Here is a 15,782-nt window from a genome sequence, read left to right as displayed (position 1 = left end):
TGGTGGTAGGTGGTGGATTCTTAAAGGAGATACGAAAAGGACTGAATGAACTACTGATGTTTAATGTATGTAGAAGTTTTAATTAGCTTTACTGTAAAATTGTGGAAATATATAGAGTGGATGGTAGCACACAGTGAGCTAGTTTATAAATGGGGATGTGACTGAAAATGGTAGTCTAGTTATGCAAATGCCAATTGACAGGTACTGGATAGCACGGTAAACCAAGAGGTGGGTGAGAATTGTGGTTGACAGTACAGATGCAAGAGTGTCCTTTGTTATCTAGAACAAATGTATATCACTACTACAGGGTGTTGGGAATGTGGAGACACATGGGAAAAATGACAGCTGGAGTGGCTTATGGACTATGGTTAGTAGTAATAATGTAATATTCTTTCATCTATGCAAAAGATGTACTGTGTTGATACTGCGGCAGTATGGAAAATGTGAGCCAAATATACACTATGGGCGTGGCAATAATCCAATGATATTATTTTATCTGTAGCAAATGACACACCACATTGTGGCGTGTTAATGGAGGGGTGTTGTTTGGGAATTCTGCACATGCGCATTGTTGTTTTATAAGTTTACAACTTCTGTCATTAAAAAAATATATTTAGGGAAACGGACTTTGGCCCAGTGGTTAGGGCGTCCGTCTACCATATGGGAGGTCCGCAGTTCAAACCCCGGGCCTCCTTGACCCTTGTGGAGCTGGCCCATGCGCAGTGCTGACGCGCGCAAGGAGTGCCGTGCCACGCAAGGGTGTCCCCCGCGTGGAGGAGACCCACGTGCAAGGAGTGCGCCCGTGAGGAAAGCCGCCCAGCGTGAAAAAGAAAGTGCAGCCTGCCCAGGAATGGCTCCACCCACACTTCCCGTGCCGCTGACGACAACAGAAGCGGACAAAGAAACAAGACGCAGCAATTAGACACCGAGAACAGACAACCGGGGGCGGGGGCGGGGGGGGGGGGATTAAATAAATAAATAAATCTTTTAAAAAATATATATATATATTTTAAAAATAATGATAGGGTGGGTTGGGGGAAAAGCACACCAAATGTAAGATAAGAACTATGATTAGTAGTAAGATTTTGATAGTGTTCTTTCTTAGTTTGTAACAAACATCTCATGACAATGCAAGGTGTTGGTGGAGGGTTGATGTGTGGGACCCCTGTATGATGTTATGTATGTTTGCTTTGTGGGTTCACAACTTTTACTGTACACTTAATTGTTTATGTAAGTTTATATATAAATGATATAAAGATAATAATCGGATTGGTTAAGGGAAAATTACTTTGTTTAGTAGTAATATTTTGACAATGCTCTTTAATCATTAATTAAAAAGGTTTAAAAACAATGCAAGTTATTGGTGGTAGGGTGAGACATTATATATGTTTGTTTGGTGTTATATATGTTTGTTAAGTTCACAACTATTATACATTTATTGTTTATGTATATGTTTGTATGAGTGATATATTTCAATAAATAAAAATAAATAAAAAATTTTAAAATGGCATTGTTGGAGATGGTTGTGGCTCAGGTGATTGGGCTCTTGTCTACCATATGGGATGTCCAGGGTTTGATTTCCAGGGCCTCCTGGTAAAGGCAAGTTGGCCTGCCCTTATCACCACAGAGTGCTGACAGCAGACAGAGAACACAAACGGGGGGGGGGGGGGGGAATAAATAAAATGAAGTAAAATAAATATTTTTTTTAAAAATGGCATTGTTATCAATATAACAATAAAATTAAAAAGAAGAAAAATAGTGGTTCACTACTGCAATGGTTTTTGACATGTTTAGTGGTAATGGGGGTAGTTATGTATCAGTAGTTTGTCAGAAGTACTCTAGATGATTCTGAAGGTTCTCCATCTCCCATTTGAGTTAAGTCCTTACTCTTCTGAATGCTAGTTATATTCACCATAATAGACATATCACTGATATTAGCCTATGTATGAAACTGATTAAGACATTCAAGATAAAACATTCAGAGACATTGGATGATTTGCTTTTAATTTCTTTTTAGTACCATGGTTTTCGTGTTTTTATCCGTGGTTGAAGTATTTGTCCTTATTTTAGTCACAACTACTTAGAAGAAGCATTAGTGCTGAGTGGCAATGGAAGACCACTCTGCAGAGAAATGTCAGGAGTTTTTGAGGTGCCAGGGGTTAGCTTGCCACTCTTGACAGGTTACACAGAGATGAGTGACTATTTGCAAATTAAATAGACTACACAAAACCAAAAGGACATAATTAATAATGGAAATTTTTTTAATGTTTATATTTGATTACAGCAAGAAATAAAAGTGAAAAATATAAAGGTGATAGGAGATGCTTAATAGTAATAGTGCCTATTGCTTTGGTACTTACTCTCTTTTTGTACCTTATAATCAAGAGTGTTTTAAAGGTATTGCTAAAAAATAAATTATATAATTGAAGTTAATGTGGTTGGTGGTACTTAAAACTATACTCAAGTAAAATGAAGCATGCATCTTGTTATTAATAAGAAAAGTTTGGTGGCAATGAAATGGTAATTCTTTTGCACTGTAGTATTGATTTTTGAAAACTGAGTTCTAACAGACAATTTTTAAAAGTTTGACAATGGATAAAATGTTTTGATATTCTTAAAAGTGGTTTTTACTTATGTATTAGAATCTGATTTGCATTATGTTAAATCATTTATTGGGAAGTATGCATTTGTCATTCTTTAAAGGCCTAATCAAACTACACTATTTTTATAATATTGGAATTGAAAATATGAGTAACTTTATTTTAAAAGTGTGTTTCAGAGAAAAGTTAGCAAGAAACCTGATGGTTTTTTTTATTTATGTCTCCCCTCCTCCCCCGACCCCCCCATTGTCTGCTCTCTGTGTCCATTCGCTGTGTGTTCTTCTGCGTCTGCTTGTATTCTCATTAGGCAGCTCTGGGAACCGATCTTGGGATCTTCTGGAGTGGGAGAGAGGCGATTACTCCCTTGCGCCACCCCAACTCCCCATAATGCTGTATCTTATTTTCTTTCCTCTGTGTCTCTTATTGCATCATCTTGCTGCGCCAGCTCTCTATGTCATCCGGCACTCTTGCACTGGTGGCTTTCCCTCGCTGGGTGGCATTCCCACGCAGGGCGTCGCTTCTGTGCAGAGTGGCATTCCCACGTGGGCCAGCTTGTCCTCACCAGGAGGCCCTGGGCATCACACCCTGGACCTCCTATATGGTAGACAGGTGCCCAGTTGGTTGAGCCACATCCATTTCCCTCTATTTCTTTAATCATTTCATTTTTAATTTTGGTTAATTCTTATTTGATTACTAACCTAAGTTCAGTTTTTTGAAGTATGAGTTCTAAACATGCCAGCAGTTTTATCTAAAAATGGAATGTTTCATCCTTGCCCTTCTCTTGTATAGATTGATTTAGGTAGGGATAACGCTTCTGTATATTTAGTTATCCTTTCTTTGTCTTTTTTTATTAAATTAAAATATATTATTCACTTGATTTTAAATCATCGTTTTTATCTCTAGGCTTCCTGGGGATTCACGAACTAGAATAGGATTTATGACCTTTGATAGCACTATTCATTTCTACAATTTACAAGAAGGATTATCACAACCTCAAATGTTGATTGTGTCTGATATAGATGGTAAGTAATAAGCAAAGATCTTTCTAACTACAGACTTTGGAATTGGACCTACGTTATTATACTATACATCTTGTCATATACTGTATAATAATTTGTATACTCTGATATTCATTTTAATATAATTGTTTTCCTGGAAAATACTTGATCTAAATTTCTTATTCCTTTGTATCTATACACACACAGACGTACACATAAACATATGTATGTGTAATATTTAGAGTGTATATATTTAATAATGCAGTATTATTGCCCAGATTACTTGTGTGATCTGATAAAAGCTCAGATTTTTCTAACTTATTACATTCTTTTGAATGGTTTTATTGATTAAAATGTATGTTTTCCCAATAGATGTTTTCCTACCTACACCGGATAGCTTACTTGTGAATCTATATGAAAGTAAAGAGGTGAGATAGACTTTTTTCCTAAATTATCAAAGTATTTCTGTTATTTCACTGTCTACTAAAATGTTTACCATTTGTTTATTTGGCATGTTAATATTGTAATTCATATTGCAAAGAAAAGACAATATAAGTAGTATATCTGTTGACTGATCATTTTATAATCCCCAAAAATGACCTGCAGGGGCACATACTACACTTTGGAATGTTTTAAAAACATGTTTGCCTTGCCTTCTCAGTAATTCAGTTTTAATCTTTGTTTTCCCAGCTTATAAAAGACTTATTGAATGCATTACCAAATATGTTCACCCATACGAGAGAAACACACAGTGCCCTTGGTCCTGCGCTTCAGGCTGCCTTTAAATTAATGTCTCCAACAGGTGGCCGTGTGTCTGTATTTCAGACACAGTTACCTTCCTTGGGTGCAGGACTTCTGCAGTCCAGAGAAGATCCTAATCAAAGATCGAGTACAAAGGTATTTTATGTTTATTTTCCTTGTCATATTCAAGATGGTCTTTTCTACTTCCATATACTGTGTAATTAGCTCTTTGTTTATTGTTCTGCTTTTCTACATAACTAGTAATTTTTTAAAGCTGGTAAAATCATTTAACTCAAATTATCTTTTTGATTTTGAGTTGTAATTTATTCTTTTTATTACTTTGTTTGCAAGTCATAGAAACTTAGTAGTCATTTATTCTAACCCTTTCATTTTATAGTTGAGGAAACTGATTAAAGTATCTTCACAAAAGTTAAATAATTATTTAATGGTAAAGATTTGTCTTGAATTCCTGAATCCAGTGCTCCTTTCTATTACACAAGTAATAATATTTGCTAAATCTGAGATCTTCTTTTTTTTTTTAAAGATTTTTTTTTCTCTCCCCTCCCTCCCCGTTGTCTGCTCTTTGTGTCCATTCACTGTGTGTTCTTGTGAGTCCGCTTGCACTCTTATCATGCGGGACAGGAAACTCACTTTTTTGTTGCGTCAACTTGCTGTGTCAGCTCTCCGGGTGTGCGGCACCACTCCTGGGCGACCTGCACTTTTTTCATGTGGGACAGCTCTCCTTGCAGGGCGCACTCCTTGAACGTCCCTACACTAGGGACACCCCTGCATGGCACAGTACTCCTTGTGCGTGGCAGCACTGCACGTGAGCCAGCTCACCACACAGGTCAGGAGGCCCTGGGTATCAAACTCTGGACCCTCCATATGGTAGGCGGACACTCTTATCAGTTGGGCCACAACCACGTCCCTAAATCTAAGATCTTACAATTTAATACGTTCATAATGATATCCTTATAAATAGCTCTGCATCTAAGATAAGCAAAATTGTATGGTATGTAAAAATTTTTAAATGTTAATTTTAAAAAACTTTATTTACAAAGGTAATACAGATAATTGTATAAAACTTGGAAAGTGGAGAAAATATAAATCATTAATCTCACTATTGAGTTACTAATATATAATCATATAAACACACACAAATAAACATAATTAAACATCATATAGTTATACACTGTATTTTTTTACTTAGTTTTTTCATTGGTGACTATATTGTGAGCATTTCTTAGGTCCTTAAAAATTCTCTGAAACTCAAATATCCTTTAGTAAATATAAAAGTACTCTATTTAATTAAGTACCTTCCGTCATTGAATAGTTAAGTTGTATCCAGTATTTTCACTGAAAAAGAATATGAGGGAAGCAGACTTGGCCCAGTGGATATGGCATCCGTCTACCACATGGGAGGTCCGCGGTTCAAACCCCGGGTCTCCTTGACCCATGTGCAGCTGGCCCACGCGCCGTGCTGATGCACGCAAGGAGTGCTGTGCCATGGAGGGGTGTCCCCGCAGAGGGGTGTCCCCACATAGGGGAGCCCATGTGCAAGGAGTGCACCCCATAAGGAGAGCCACCCAGTGTGAAAGAAAGTTCAGCCTGCCCAGGAATGGCACTGCACATACCCGGAGAGCTGACACACAAGATGATGCAACAAAAAGAAACACAGATTCCCATGCCGCTGACAACAGCAGAAGGGGACAAAGAGGAACATGCAGCGAATGAACACAGAGAGCAGACAATGGGGTTTGGGCTAGGGGGGAAGGGAAGAGAAATAAATAAAAAATAAATCTTAAAAAAAAAAAAGAAATAGGCTGAACAACACTTGGGTATTACATGAAGGTTTGGTCAGGGTATTTTAATCCCTTTTTAAAATAATAAATGAATCTAATTCATTGTTGTGTTGTTAATGAGTTCTGTCTGACCTCCAATTTTTGGTGTCATTTATCTTCACTTTGTCCTTAGGACAGATTCCTATAAGTGAAATTACTGAGTCAAAGGGCATAAACCTTAATATATTTAAGTTCATGTATTTTACTTTGGGTTTTTTAAATCAGCTTGCACTCTTAAAGATTCTCATCCTTTATCACCATTAAGAATTGTTTTTCATTGTCCACCAATTTGCCAGAGAAAAATGGCACCATGTTTCAATTTTTATAGAAATTGTGTTTTTTAATTCCTTTTGAGGAAGACACTAATTTTAAGATAAATTTGAGCAATTGTTTTTTTAAATTCATTGAACAAGTATACCTAGCATACAGTTAATCAATCCATTACAGTCTGTTTAGAACACTAAGGTGTTTTGAATGGAGCAAACTGTTACATATTTTCTAAACTCTTTGATACAATTTTTCCCCCATTTTAACTTTCAGTAATATTTTCTTGCCTGGGACTGAAAGCTTAAAAATTGCTTCTGGTTTACATATTCTTTCATACCTGAGTAAACTCTAATATAGTCATCATACAGTGTAATTAAGAGTTAAAACATTTTGTTATGCAATGTAGCATTAGTGATTAAGAATTTGGAGCCTGGCTCTTTCATTTTTAATGTCTTTCAGTCTCCAGTGCCATCTTCTCAGCTCAAGTTTCCTCACACTATTAAGATAAACCTTCCTTAATCTACTACCTTCTCATAATGTTATATAGCAGTATATAATAACAGTACTACTCTGGAGCCAGACTGCTCGGATTTATATGCCAGCAACCTCCTCAACTTACCAGCTATGTAATCTTGGTCAAGTTACTTAATTCTTCTGTGCCTCAGTTTCCTCATCTGTAAAGCAGAGGTTATAAAAGCCCTATGCTATTTATATTACTGTGAATATTAAGTTGATATATATAAAACATCTCAAACATTGAGGCATGTATTAACTACTTTATAAATGTTAATTATTGTTATCGTTATTATTGCAACTGTGTGCCAACCGTGCAGTCATTTTAGAAACTCCTTAGTTTGGTAAAAGCAGAGAGTAAGGATATCTTCTTCCTTATTGTTAGAGAGACATAGAAATAAAGGTTTCTACTTTTACTTTGTTATCCTTTGATTTAGGTTGTGCAACATCTTGGTCCTGCGACTGATTTTTATAAGAAGCTCGCTTTAGATTGCTCAGGGCAGCAGACTGCAGTGGATCTATTCCTTTTAAGTTCACAGTATTCTGATCTTGCTTCTCTAGGTAAGGAGATATCATTTTTAATATGTTTAGATAAACTTTTTAATACATAATTAGATCTGAACTCTTCAAAGTTTTTGATATTTTAGGGAACAAGGCATGTGAATTAAATAGGTCATATCTGTGAAAATTATTAGTAAACTTTAAAGCACTATACAAATATAAAATGCTGTTACTATTTTGTTTCTATAACAGGATTTCTTTAAAATTCTGCTTAACAGTAAACTTATATCAGTTTCATTTTACAAATGTTTCTCTTTTCTCAGATTTATGCATTATTCTTATTCTGACAGCTTAGGTTTCTAGTATGACTTAGATTTCTTCATAGTAATAGGATCTGTGCTACTCTGTGAACTAGTAGAATATTACTGTTTCTGTAGCTAATACTTTTTAAACTTTCTCTCTAAAGCTTGTATGTCCAAGTATTCTGCAGGGTGCATCTATTATTATCCATCTTTCCACTATACTCACAATCCTTCACAAGCAGAAAAGTTACAAAAAGACCTGAAACGATATCTCACAAGAAAAATTGGATTTGAAGCTGTTATGAGAATAAGGTGTACTAAAGGTATGAAATTGTAAAAGTAGTGCTTTATTTTATATACTTACGTCAAATTTAATGAACATTCATATATTAACTACCTATAATGATGACTGTTCATCATGAGGACTTGCTCTTGACCCCCTTAGCCATACCCTATTTCAAGGATATAGTTATTAAACTGTTGCCCTATCTTTTAAATAAGTGGGCAAATGTAATGTTTTGCTTTATTCAGGAAAAGCCTGAAAGAAAGCCCATATTGGAAGTGATTTTAGAAGGAGCATTTGGGGAATATGGAAGAAAGATCTTAAATGAAAATTATCAAATTAAAACTCTTTGTCTGCATAATTATTTAAATAGTCCTCAATTTACATTTCCTCAGTTTAAGTAAATGCTTGCTTGAGTGATTCTTAAACCTCATTTTAAATCTTGAATGCGTCATACATTAACCTTCATTTGTTTAATTCTGTACATTAATTCTCTCTGACTCTAAATCACATATAAAGATTAGTAGATTAGCTGGTTAGTAATACATGTTAGATGTGTAATCCCACTTTAATACAACCTGCATTATTTTTTGGAATTAGTATTTTAGAACCTTTACCCACACTGTAACCCTAGTCCTAGTTATCCTTTTGATTCAAATGAGAGTCATCTTTGACCTTAAAAAGTAAACTTTAACCTGAGATAAAGATACTACTATTCCTTCATCTTTTATAATCACATTTTCTCTTTCATAGGCCTTTCTATGCACACTTTTCATGGAAACTTCTTTGTTCGTTCTACTGATTTGTTATCCCTTGCCAACATCAATCCTGATGCTGGGTTTGCAGTACAGCTGTCAATTGAAGAAAGCTTGACAGATACTTCCTTAGTGTGTTTTCAAACAGCCCTCTTGTATACATCAAGCAAAGGTAATTGCATCAACAGAAATTAAATATGGCCTACCACGCTAATTCTTCCCTCCTTTCTCTTGCTCTTTAGTGGAGTGGGGAGTACAGTGGTAAGTAATGGAATTTGCACTAGTTAATCAAATATATATTCTTTTCTTTTCTTCTTTTTCTTTTTTGTTTGCTCACATTTTTTTGAATCTATAAATAATCTTTTTTGACTAAGGGAAAACTTATTTCCCCAGAGCATAGATTTCTGATGAACAACTCATACTAAATCCACCTGTGCTATCCTTAGCATTATTTCTTGCCCCATAAAACAAAAAATTCTGCATAACAGTTAAAACTCACATTGTTATTAGATGGTCTAAGTTTTATATTACTCTATTGGTTGTAATTTGGAGTGAATAATATGAAAATAAACACCAAAGTTCAATAAAGTATAAAGCATAGTATATGATCATGGTCTGTCTTCAGATTTAGAGAATGTTTAATTTTCTTTAAAAGAAATATATTTTAAAAATTTGTTGTTGCATCTCAAAATTCTATTAATCGATTCAGAACAATAAAGTAGAGAAAATTTTGTCTTGTTCGTTCTATTCTTTTCTTGGTCTGATGTATTTTGTAAGGTCATTTAATCATCATTTTGTTTAGGTGAGCGGAGGATTAGAGTGCATACACTTTGTTTGCCGGTGGTAAGTTCATTGGCAGATGTTTATTCAGGAGTCGATGTACAAGCTGCCATTTGCCTTCTAGCAAATATGGGTAAGTAATAAAGCGAGCGAGCAGGTGAAACATATTTTTCTATCCTAAAAACTGAAGTTTAGAACTATTTTTTCCCCCTAGAAAGTGCTTATTTTAAAAGCCTATGTTTTATATTTTCATTTTCTACAGTGTATGAATTAGACTGTTCTTATATTTCTTATTCTTTAGTTTAAAAATCTTTTTTAGAAATTGATAATCACTGAAAACTAGTAACAACCCAAGTGTCCTTCAGCTGGTAAAAGTATGAACAACTTATTGTTAATCCATACAATGGAATACAACTCAGCAATAAAATAGAATGAACAGTTGATAATATGCACAAACTTGTTTAAACTGTGAAAGGCATTATGCTAAGTGCAGAAAACTAGACCCAAAAGCCTACATACACATAATTCTATTTATGTGACATTCTGGAAAAGGAAAAATACAGGGATGGAAAATCGATCAGTAATTGTGAGGGGTTGGGGGCTGGTGTCGGATTTTACCAACATCCAACCCCAGCACAGGGGGATTTTTTTGGAGTACCGGGACTATTCTGTATCTTGATTGTGGTAGTGATTACATTACAGTGCATTTTACATAACTACCATAGAAATATACCCCCAAAAAGTTAATTTTACTGTATGCAAACTTTTAAAAATCTTTTGGCAAATTAATAGAACTTGGAATTCTTTGTTTTGAATGGATTTGTTTTAGATGAATTAAGACATGAAATGAGCTTTGCTGTTTCCTTATAATCCTGAAGAAAAACAGCCATTGTTACTTATTTGAGGAAGAATCATTCGTTATAATATTTACTAAAGGATCTGAATTTTAAGTATCATATCTAGACTTCAAATTAGTTACACCATAACTGATTGTTCTTAAATAAATTTTATTTTTAATACTTGGGCGTATGTATTAAAAATATTATCTCTTGTTTTAGAAAAATATGTATACTTGGAGAAAATATGTTTTACACTCATTTCTCACTTTCTAATATCTGGATGCAAACTTATGTATAATTTACTCTCATTTGTTGATCTGGGAGTGCTTTGACAGAGGATCACAAGGGGAACCTCAGACTGAAGAGTTTATTTTGGCTATGTAGAAAAAATGATAATTTATACGTTTGACTTCAATTTGAATAATAGAAACATCACCAGGGCTTTTCCAGAAGTAGATGGATGATCTCAATTCTCTAATATTAATAGTGGCTAAGTGTTTTTAGACTTAAGAGATTTTTTTTTTAAGTCCAAAAGTATCTAGACTAATTTTAATTGTCACATTTATTCAGGAAAAAAAAAAAGTGTAAACAGCAGTTGCTTTTAAGATGAGAGAGAAAGTTTTTTTCTATCAAAAAAAAACCCCCAATTTTTGTTTATTTCTTAAATAATGCATGGAAATTTTATCTGTTTATAGCATTCATTGGACTTAAATGGTTGAATACCTTTTCTTTGTGGTTGCTTTTTAGCTGTGGACCGGTCAGTTTCATCAAGTCTGTCAGATGCAAGAGATGCTTTAGTGAATGCTGTGGTGGATTCATTATCTGCATATGGCTCAACTCTCTCAAATTTACAGCACTCTGCATTGATAGCACCCAGCTCGCTCAAGTTATTTCCTCTCTATGTTCTGGCTCTTCTCAAACAGGTAGTTCTCCAAGCACTGTTGTATTTAATAAAGTTGTTTGTTTTTCGTTTTTTGTTTTTTTTAATTCTCAGATACATAGGTGAAGAAATAAAATGTAGATTTTTAGATTTTTTTTTAAATACTTAGAGGGTTATACAAATTAGTGTTTGATGAGTTTTGAATAATAGGGAAAGATCAGTGGAAAATGAAGGTGTACAAATACATGATGATTCTTATAAAACCATATGTTCTTTTTGTTTGATATGTGTAAGCAGTTTGAATAATTGTGTACTCACAGCACACTCTTCATATGTACTTCCTAAAGAGACTCTAAGGAAAGGATCTAATATTTATTGAAGGTCTTATGGTCTAGGTACCATAATTGGTGTTATATACTTGTCATCTTATTGAATCCTCACAATGTCCTAGAGAGGCAAATGTTATTTTCCCTGTTTTTCTTACGAATATGGCTTAAAGAAGCTAAATAACTCACTCCATGTCACATACTTATTGGATAGCTTAGCTGAGTATTAATTAAGGTCTATCTGACTTTGCGGGCTATGCTCTTTCTATGATTGATTTTTTTTTAAATTTGTACGTTATATTTTAGTTTTACTTGAAAAACTGCATTTCCTTTATCTTGTAGAAAGCATTTAGAACTGGTACGAGCACACGCTTGGATGATCGTGTGTATGCCATGTGTCAGATAAAATCTCAGCCACTTGTTCATCTAATGAAAATGATTCATCCCAACTTATACAGGATAGACAGATTGACAGATGAGGTATGGCTTCTTTTAGTACATTTATAATTTTTAAATTTGATGCATTTGAGTGTGTTGATTCTATAGCTAAGGTGATGTTTTAGTTTGCCAAAGGGCTGACAATGCAAATATCAGAAATGGGATGGCCTTATAAAGGGGATTTATTTGGGGTAAAAGCTTACAGATCCAAGGCCAAGAAAAGTCCAAACCAAGGCACCGTCAGAGATGCTTTCCCACCAAAGTCAGCTGCCACGTGTTGAAGCAAGATGGCCACCAATTTCTGCCAAAGTTTGAGCTCAGCTGAGGGCTACCAGGCACAGGACTTGTCTCTTTCCTGTCCTCCTATATCAGTCTCTGCTGCTCTCCTTTCTTCCTGTGAGCTGTCAGACATATATCAGGGCTCATTTCCTCTTGAGCTGCTCCATGGGTCCAGCCTCTTTGGGCTTCTTGCTTAAGAGATACTCTAGTCCTCTCTCTTACATGGCTGGATCAAATATGGTGGCTTCCTCTTCCTGTCTCTACCTGTGTCTCTCAGTGTATCTGTTTATATCAGATCCAGCCAACCCTAAAGCTCTAAAGCATTCTTACCAAGTAATCTAATTAAGGGCCCTCAACCGAATTTAATGCAATCAAATGGTATCAGACCCACAGGAATAGATTAGTCCAAAAACACAATCTTTCTCTTTTTGAGATTCATAAAATAATCTCAAACTGCCATAGGTGGTAACATAATATCAATAAATTTCTCCATCCTTTTTCCCCTTATGGTAGTAGAATACATTAAAGACACTAGCTGTGAATCTGATTGGATGGTAGGACTATCATATACTACCTCTAGTAATGGAGTCTTCAAAAATAGTTTTATATGAAAAGCAATTCACCTTTTGGGTTTGTTGTTTTTTATAATATTTGTTACAAAGCTAAATTGTAGAGTGAACATTTCCATTTATATTTTGTAGGTGCTGATTGTTTCTGATATCAGACTGTAATTTTAATCATATTGTAAACCAAGTTTGGTATCCAAGAATAATTTTAATATGCAAATATGTGGTGTCTTCTCTTTTCCCTTGTATTAAAACTGTACTTTTTGGAATCTTTACTGTGTTATGTTACTAGAGAAATTTTTAAATGTAGTTTGCAATGCATCAGATTCAACAGTCCTACTTTTAACATATCCTGACCCCCAAAGGTAAATCTGGCAGATGTTTTTACATATTCATGTTGTAGGCTTTTTAATTTGTATACATTTGCATGTCTTGATTCTTCATCATGGTAGTAATATATTAATAATCTTTTCCATCCTGGAAAATTCTCAGGTGTCATTTTCAGTATTTCAAAAAAAACCCAAGGTTGTTGTTATCTTCTAAACTGTAATGATAGTAATATAAACGCACTCACATTCTATTTTCTTTGTAGGGTGCAGTACATGTTAATGACAGGGTTGTACCTCAGCCACCTCTTCAAAAATTGTCTGCAGAGAAGTTGACAAGAGAAGGTGCTTTCCTTCTGGACTGTGGCTCTGTAAGCACCCTCAGCTGACAAAGTTTAACACTTACTGGGTCCAGCTCTGCTCTCATAGAGCAGGCATTGAAATGTGGATTAGCTGAGAGGCAATAAATTGATTACTGGCACACAAAGTCAATTTATTTTAGACTTTTGCAGTTGGACATCATTTATAATCATAGCCTAATTAAATTTTTTAATTATATTGATCTTTTTGTGTTTGAAAAAACAAAGAGATAATTCCTATCTCCAAAGAATTTACTATCACAAATAAGGGTCTTTAAAGGTTTCTCTAGTTCACCTTACATGTACAGCAAGAAATCATATCTGTAAATGATAGGAGTTCAGAAGTCGTTGGACAGGGGGTGAGGGTGTCAGAATGGCCAAGAGAGCTTCCTAAACAATACTTTCATGGTCAGGGAAAGGATTTGGATAGACACAGAGTAGGAGGAAACCCATGAGTTAAAATACAGAGACAGTAATTGAAATAATGGACTGAAAATACAGTGAGTTAATTATCCTGATTAAAGAATTACATTCCTATTGGGAAACCGAGAATGGGAAAAAGTAAAATTTTATATGAAACCTTGAAGTTTAAGTAAAGAAGACATGAACTGAACTACTCTAGATTCCTGGATATAGATATTTACAATGTAAATATAGGTTTCCTTTTTATTTTCATGTTGGTTTCTACTTTATTTGAAAGAATATACCTATTTTATGCATGATAATGTTGAGAAAATTAATGATAATTGGTTTTCTTGACTGACTAAGGAGCTTTAATATTTTGTTAACTTTGTTTTTAGGTTTTTTACATTTGGATTGGAAAGGGCTGTGACAATAACTTCATAGAGGATGTCCTGGGGTATCCTAATTTTGCATCGGTACCACAGAAAATGGTCAGTGGATTTTATACAACTTGAACGTTTTTATTTTTTAATTTTTTAAATTGAGATAACATTCACATAACACAAAATTCACCATTTTAAAGTGTTCAGTTCAGTGGTTTTTAGCATATTGACAGTGTGGTCCAGCCATCACCCTGTGTAATTCCAGAACATTTCCTTCCATCAACCCAAAACCAAACTCTGTACCCGTTAGCAGTCATTCTCAGTTCCACCCTTCCCCATCCCCTGGCAGTCACTACTCTACTTTCTGTTCCTGTGGTATTGCCTGGTCTGTATATTTCATGTAAGTGGAATCTTGAAATACATGGCCTTTTGTGCCTGGCTTCTTTCACTTAGGAAAATGTTTTCAAGGTTCATCCATGTTGTAGCATGTATCATCAGTTCTTCATTCCTTTTTGTAACTGAATAATTTCCTTTTGTGTGTATGTAGCACCTCCAATTATGCACTCATTAGTTGATGGACATTTCGTTTGTTTTGCATTATGAATAATGCTGTTATGAATACTTGTGTAAAGGTTTTTGTGTAGGCATATGTTTTTCATTCTTTTGGTCATATACCTAAAAATTGCTGGGTCATATGGTCACTATGTTTAAGTCTTTGAAGAACAGTCAAACTGCTTTCCAACAACTTTTATTATTGAATTAAGTTATTTCGCTAATAATAAATATAATTTTTCCATTAGGCCTTCACTGGATGTGTGCTAACCAATATCAGAGAAATATGATTCTGAAAGTAGTTCTGTATTTTTAATTAATGGAAGAGGCCTACCTTATTCTTCAGATACTATAAATGTGTCAGTTCTCCTGAAATTAATATAAATTCATTGTGGTCCTTGTTACTCTCTGTTATTATTGTTGTTTGTCTGGTTTTTGTGAGTTTTTTTTTTTTTTTCAAATTTGGCAGTTTAATCCCAGAGTTCATTTCTAAGAATTATTAAGCAAGGACAATAAGGAAAAGTCTGAGAAAGGAGAATAATGTCAGCATGTGTGAAAACATATTGAAAATATGCACAATAAACAGATCAGTGAACAGAAATGGATCTAATTTGTGAAAATAAGAATGTGATAAAGATAACATTTCAAATTATTGTGAAAATAATCGAATGTTAGAAAAACACTTTGGGGACCACTGATTAGCCATTAGGGAAAAAAACAAAGAAATACTTACCTTATTTCTTACATCAAAATAACTTTCAAATGGTTCAAACATTTAAACATAAGCAAATGAAACCAGGCAAGTTTCTAGAAAAAGATATGTGAATATGTATGATTTTTTTAAAATATTA

The 15,782-nt window shown here is 34.5% G+C and overlaps 1 protein-coding gene across 4 annotated transcripts in view; it reads left to right on the top strand.

The window, feature by feature from the left end:
• The window catches only part of SEC24B (SEC24 homolog B, COPII coat complex component), a 113,741-nt gene that overhangs the window by 94,837 nt on the left and 3,122 nt on the right, over positions 1-15,782 (top strand). For all 4 annotated transcript variants that reach the window (XM_058294265.2, XM_058294283.2, XM_058294274.2 and 1 more), the window contains 11 exons: positions 3,504-3,622; positions 3,971-4,026; positions 4,289-4,495; positions 7,398-7,521; positions 7,928-8,086; positions 8,800-8,973; positions 9,604-9,714; positions 11,168-11,343; positions 11,969-12,106; positions 13,502-13,606; positions 14,395-14,487. In XM_058294265.2, the coding sequence (XP_058150248.1) occupies positions 3,504-3,622; positions 3,971-4,026; positions 4,289-4,495; positions 7,398-7,521; positions 7,928-8,086; positions 8,800-8,973; positions 9,604-9,714; positions 11,168-11,343; positions 11,969-12,106; positions 13,502-13,606; positions 14,395-14,487 (1,462 nt within the window). The remainder of the gene's footprint in view (positions 1-3,503; positions 3,623-3,970; positions 4,027-4,288; positions 4,496-7,397; positions 7,522-7,927; positions 8,087-8,799; positions 8,974-9,603; positions 9,715-11,167; positions 11,344-11,968; positions 12,107-13,501; positions 13,607-14,394; positions 14,488-15,782) is intronic.

The sequence above is a fragment of the Dasypus novemcinctus genome, chromosome 1, assembly GCF_030445035.2.
Source record: "Dasypus novemcinctus isolate mDasNov1 chromosome 1, mDasNov1.1.hap2, whole genome shotgun sequence".
Lineage (NCBI taxonomy): Eukaryota > Metazoa > Chordata > Mammalia > Cingulata > Dasypodidae > Dasypus > Dasypus novemcinctus.
The sequence above is the reverse complement of the archived record's forward strand: the minus strand, read 5'-3'. Positions and strand labels throughout refer to the sequence as shown.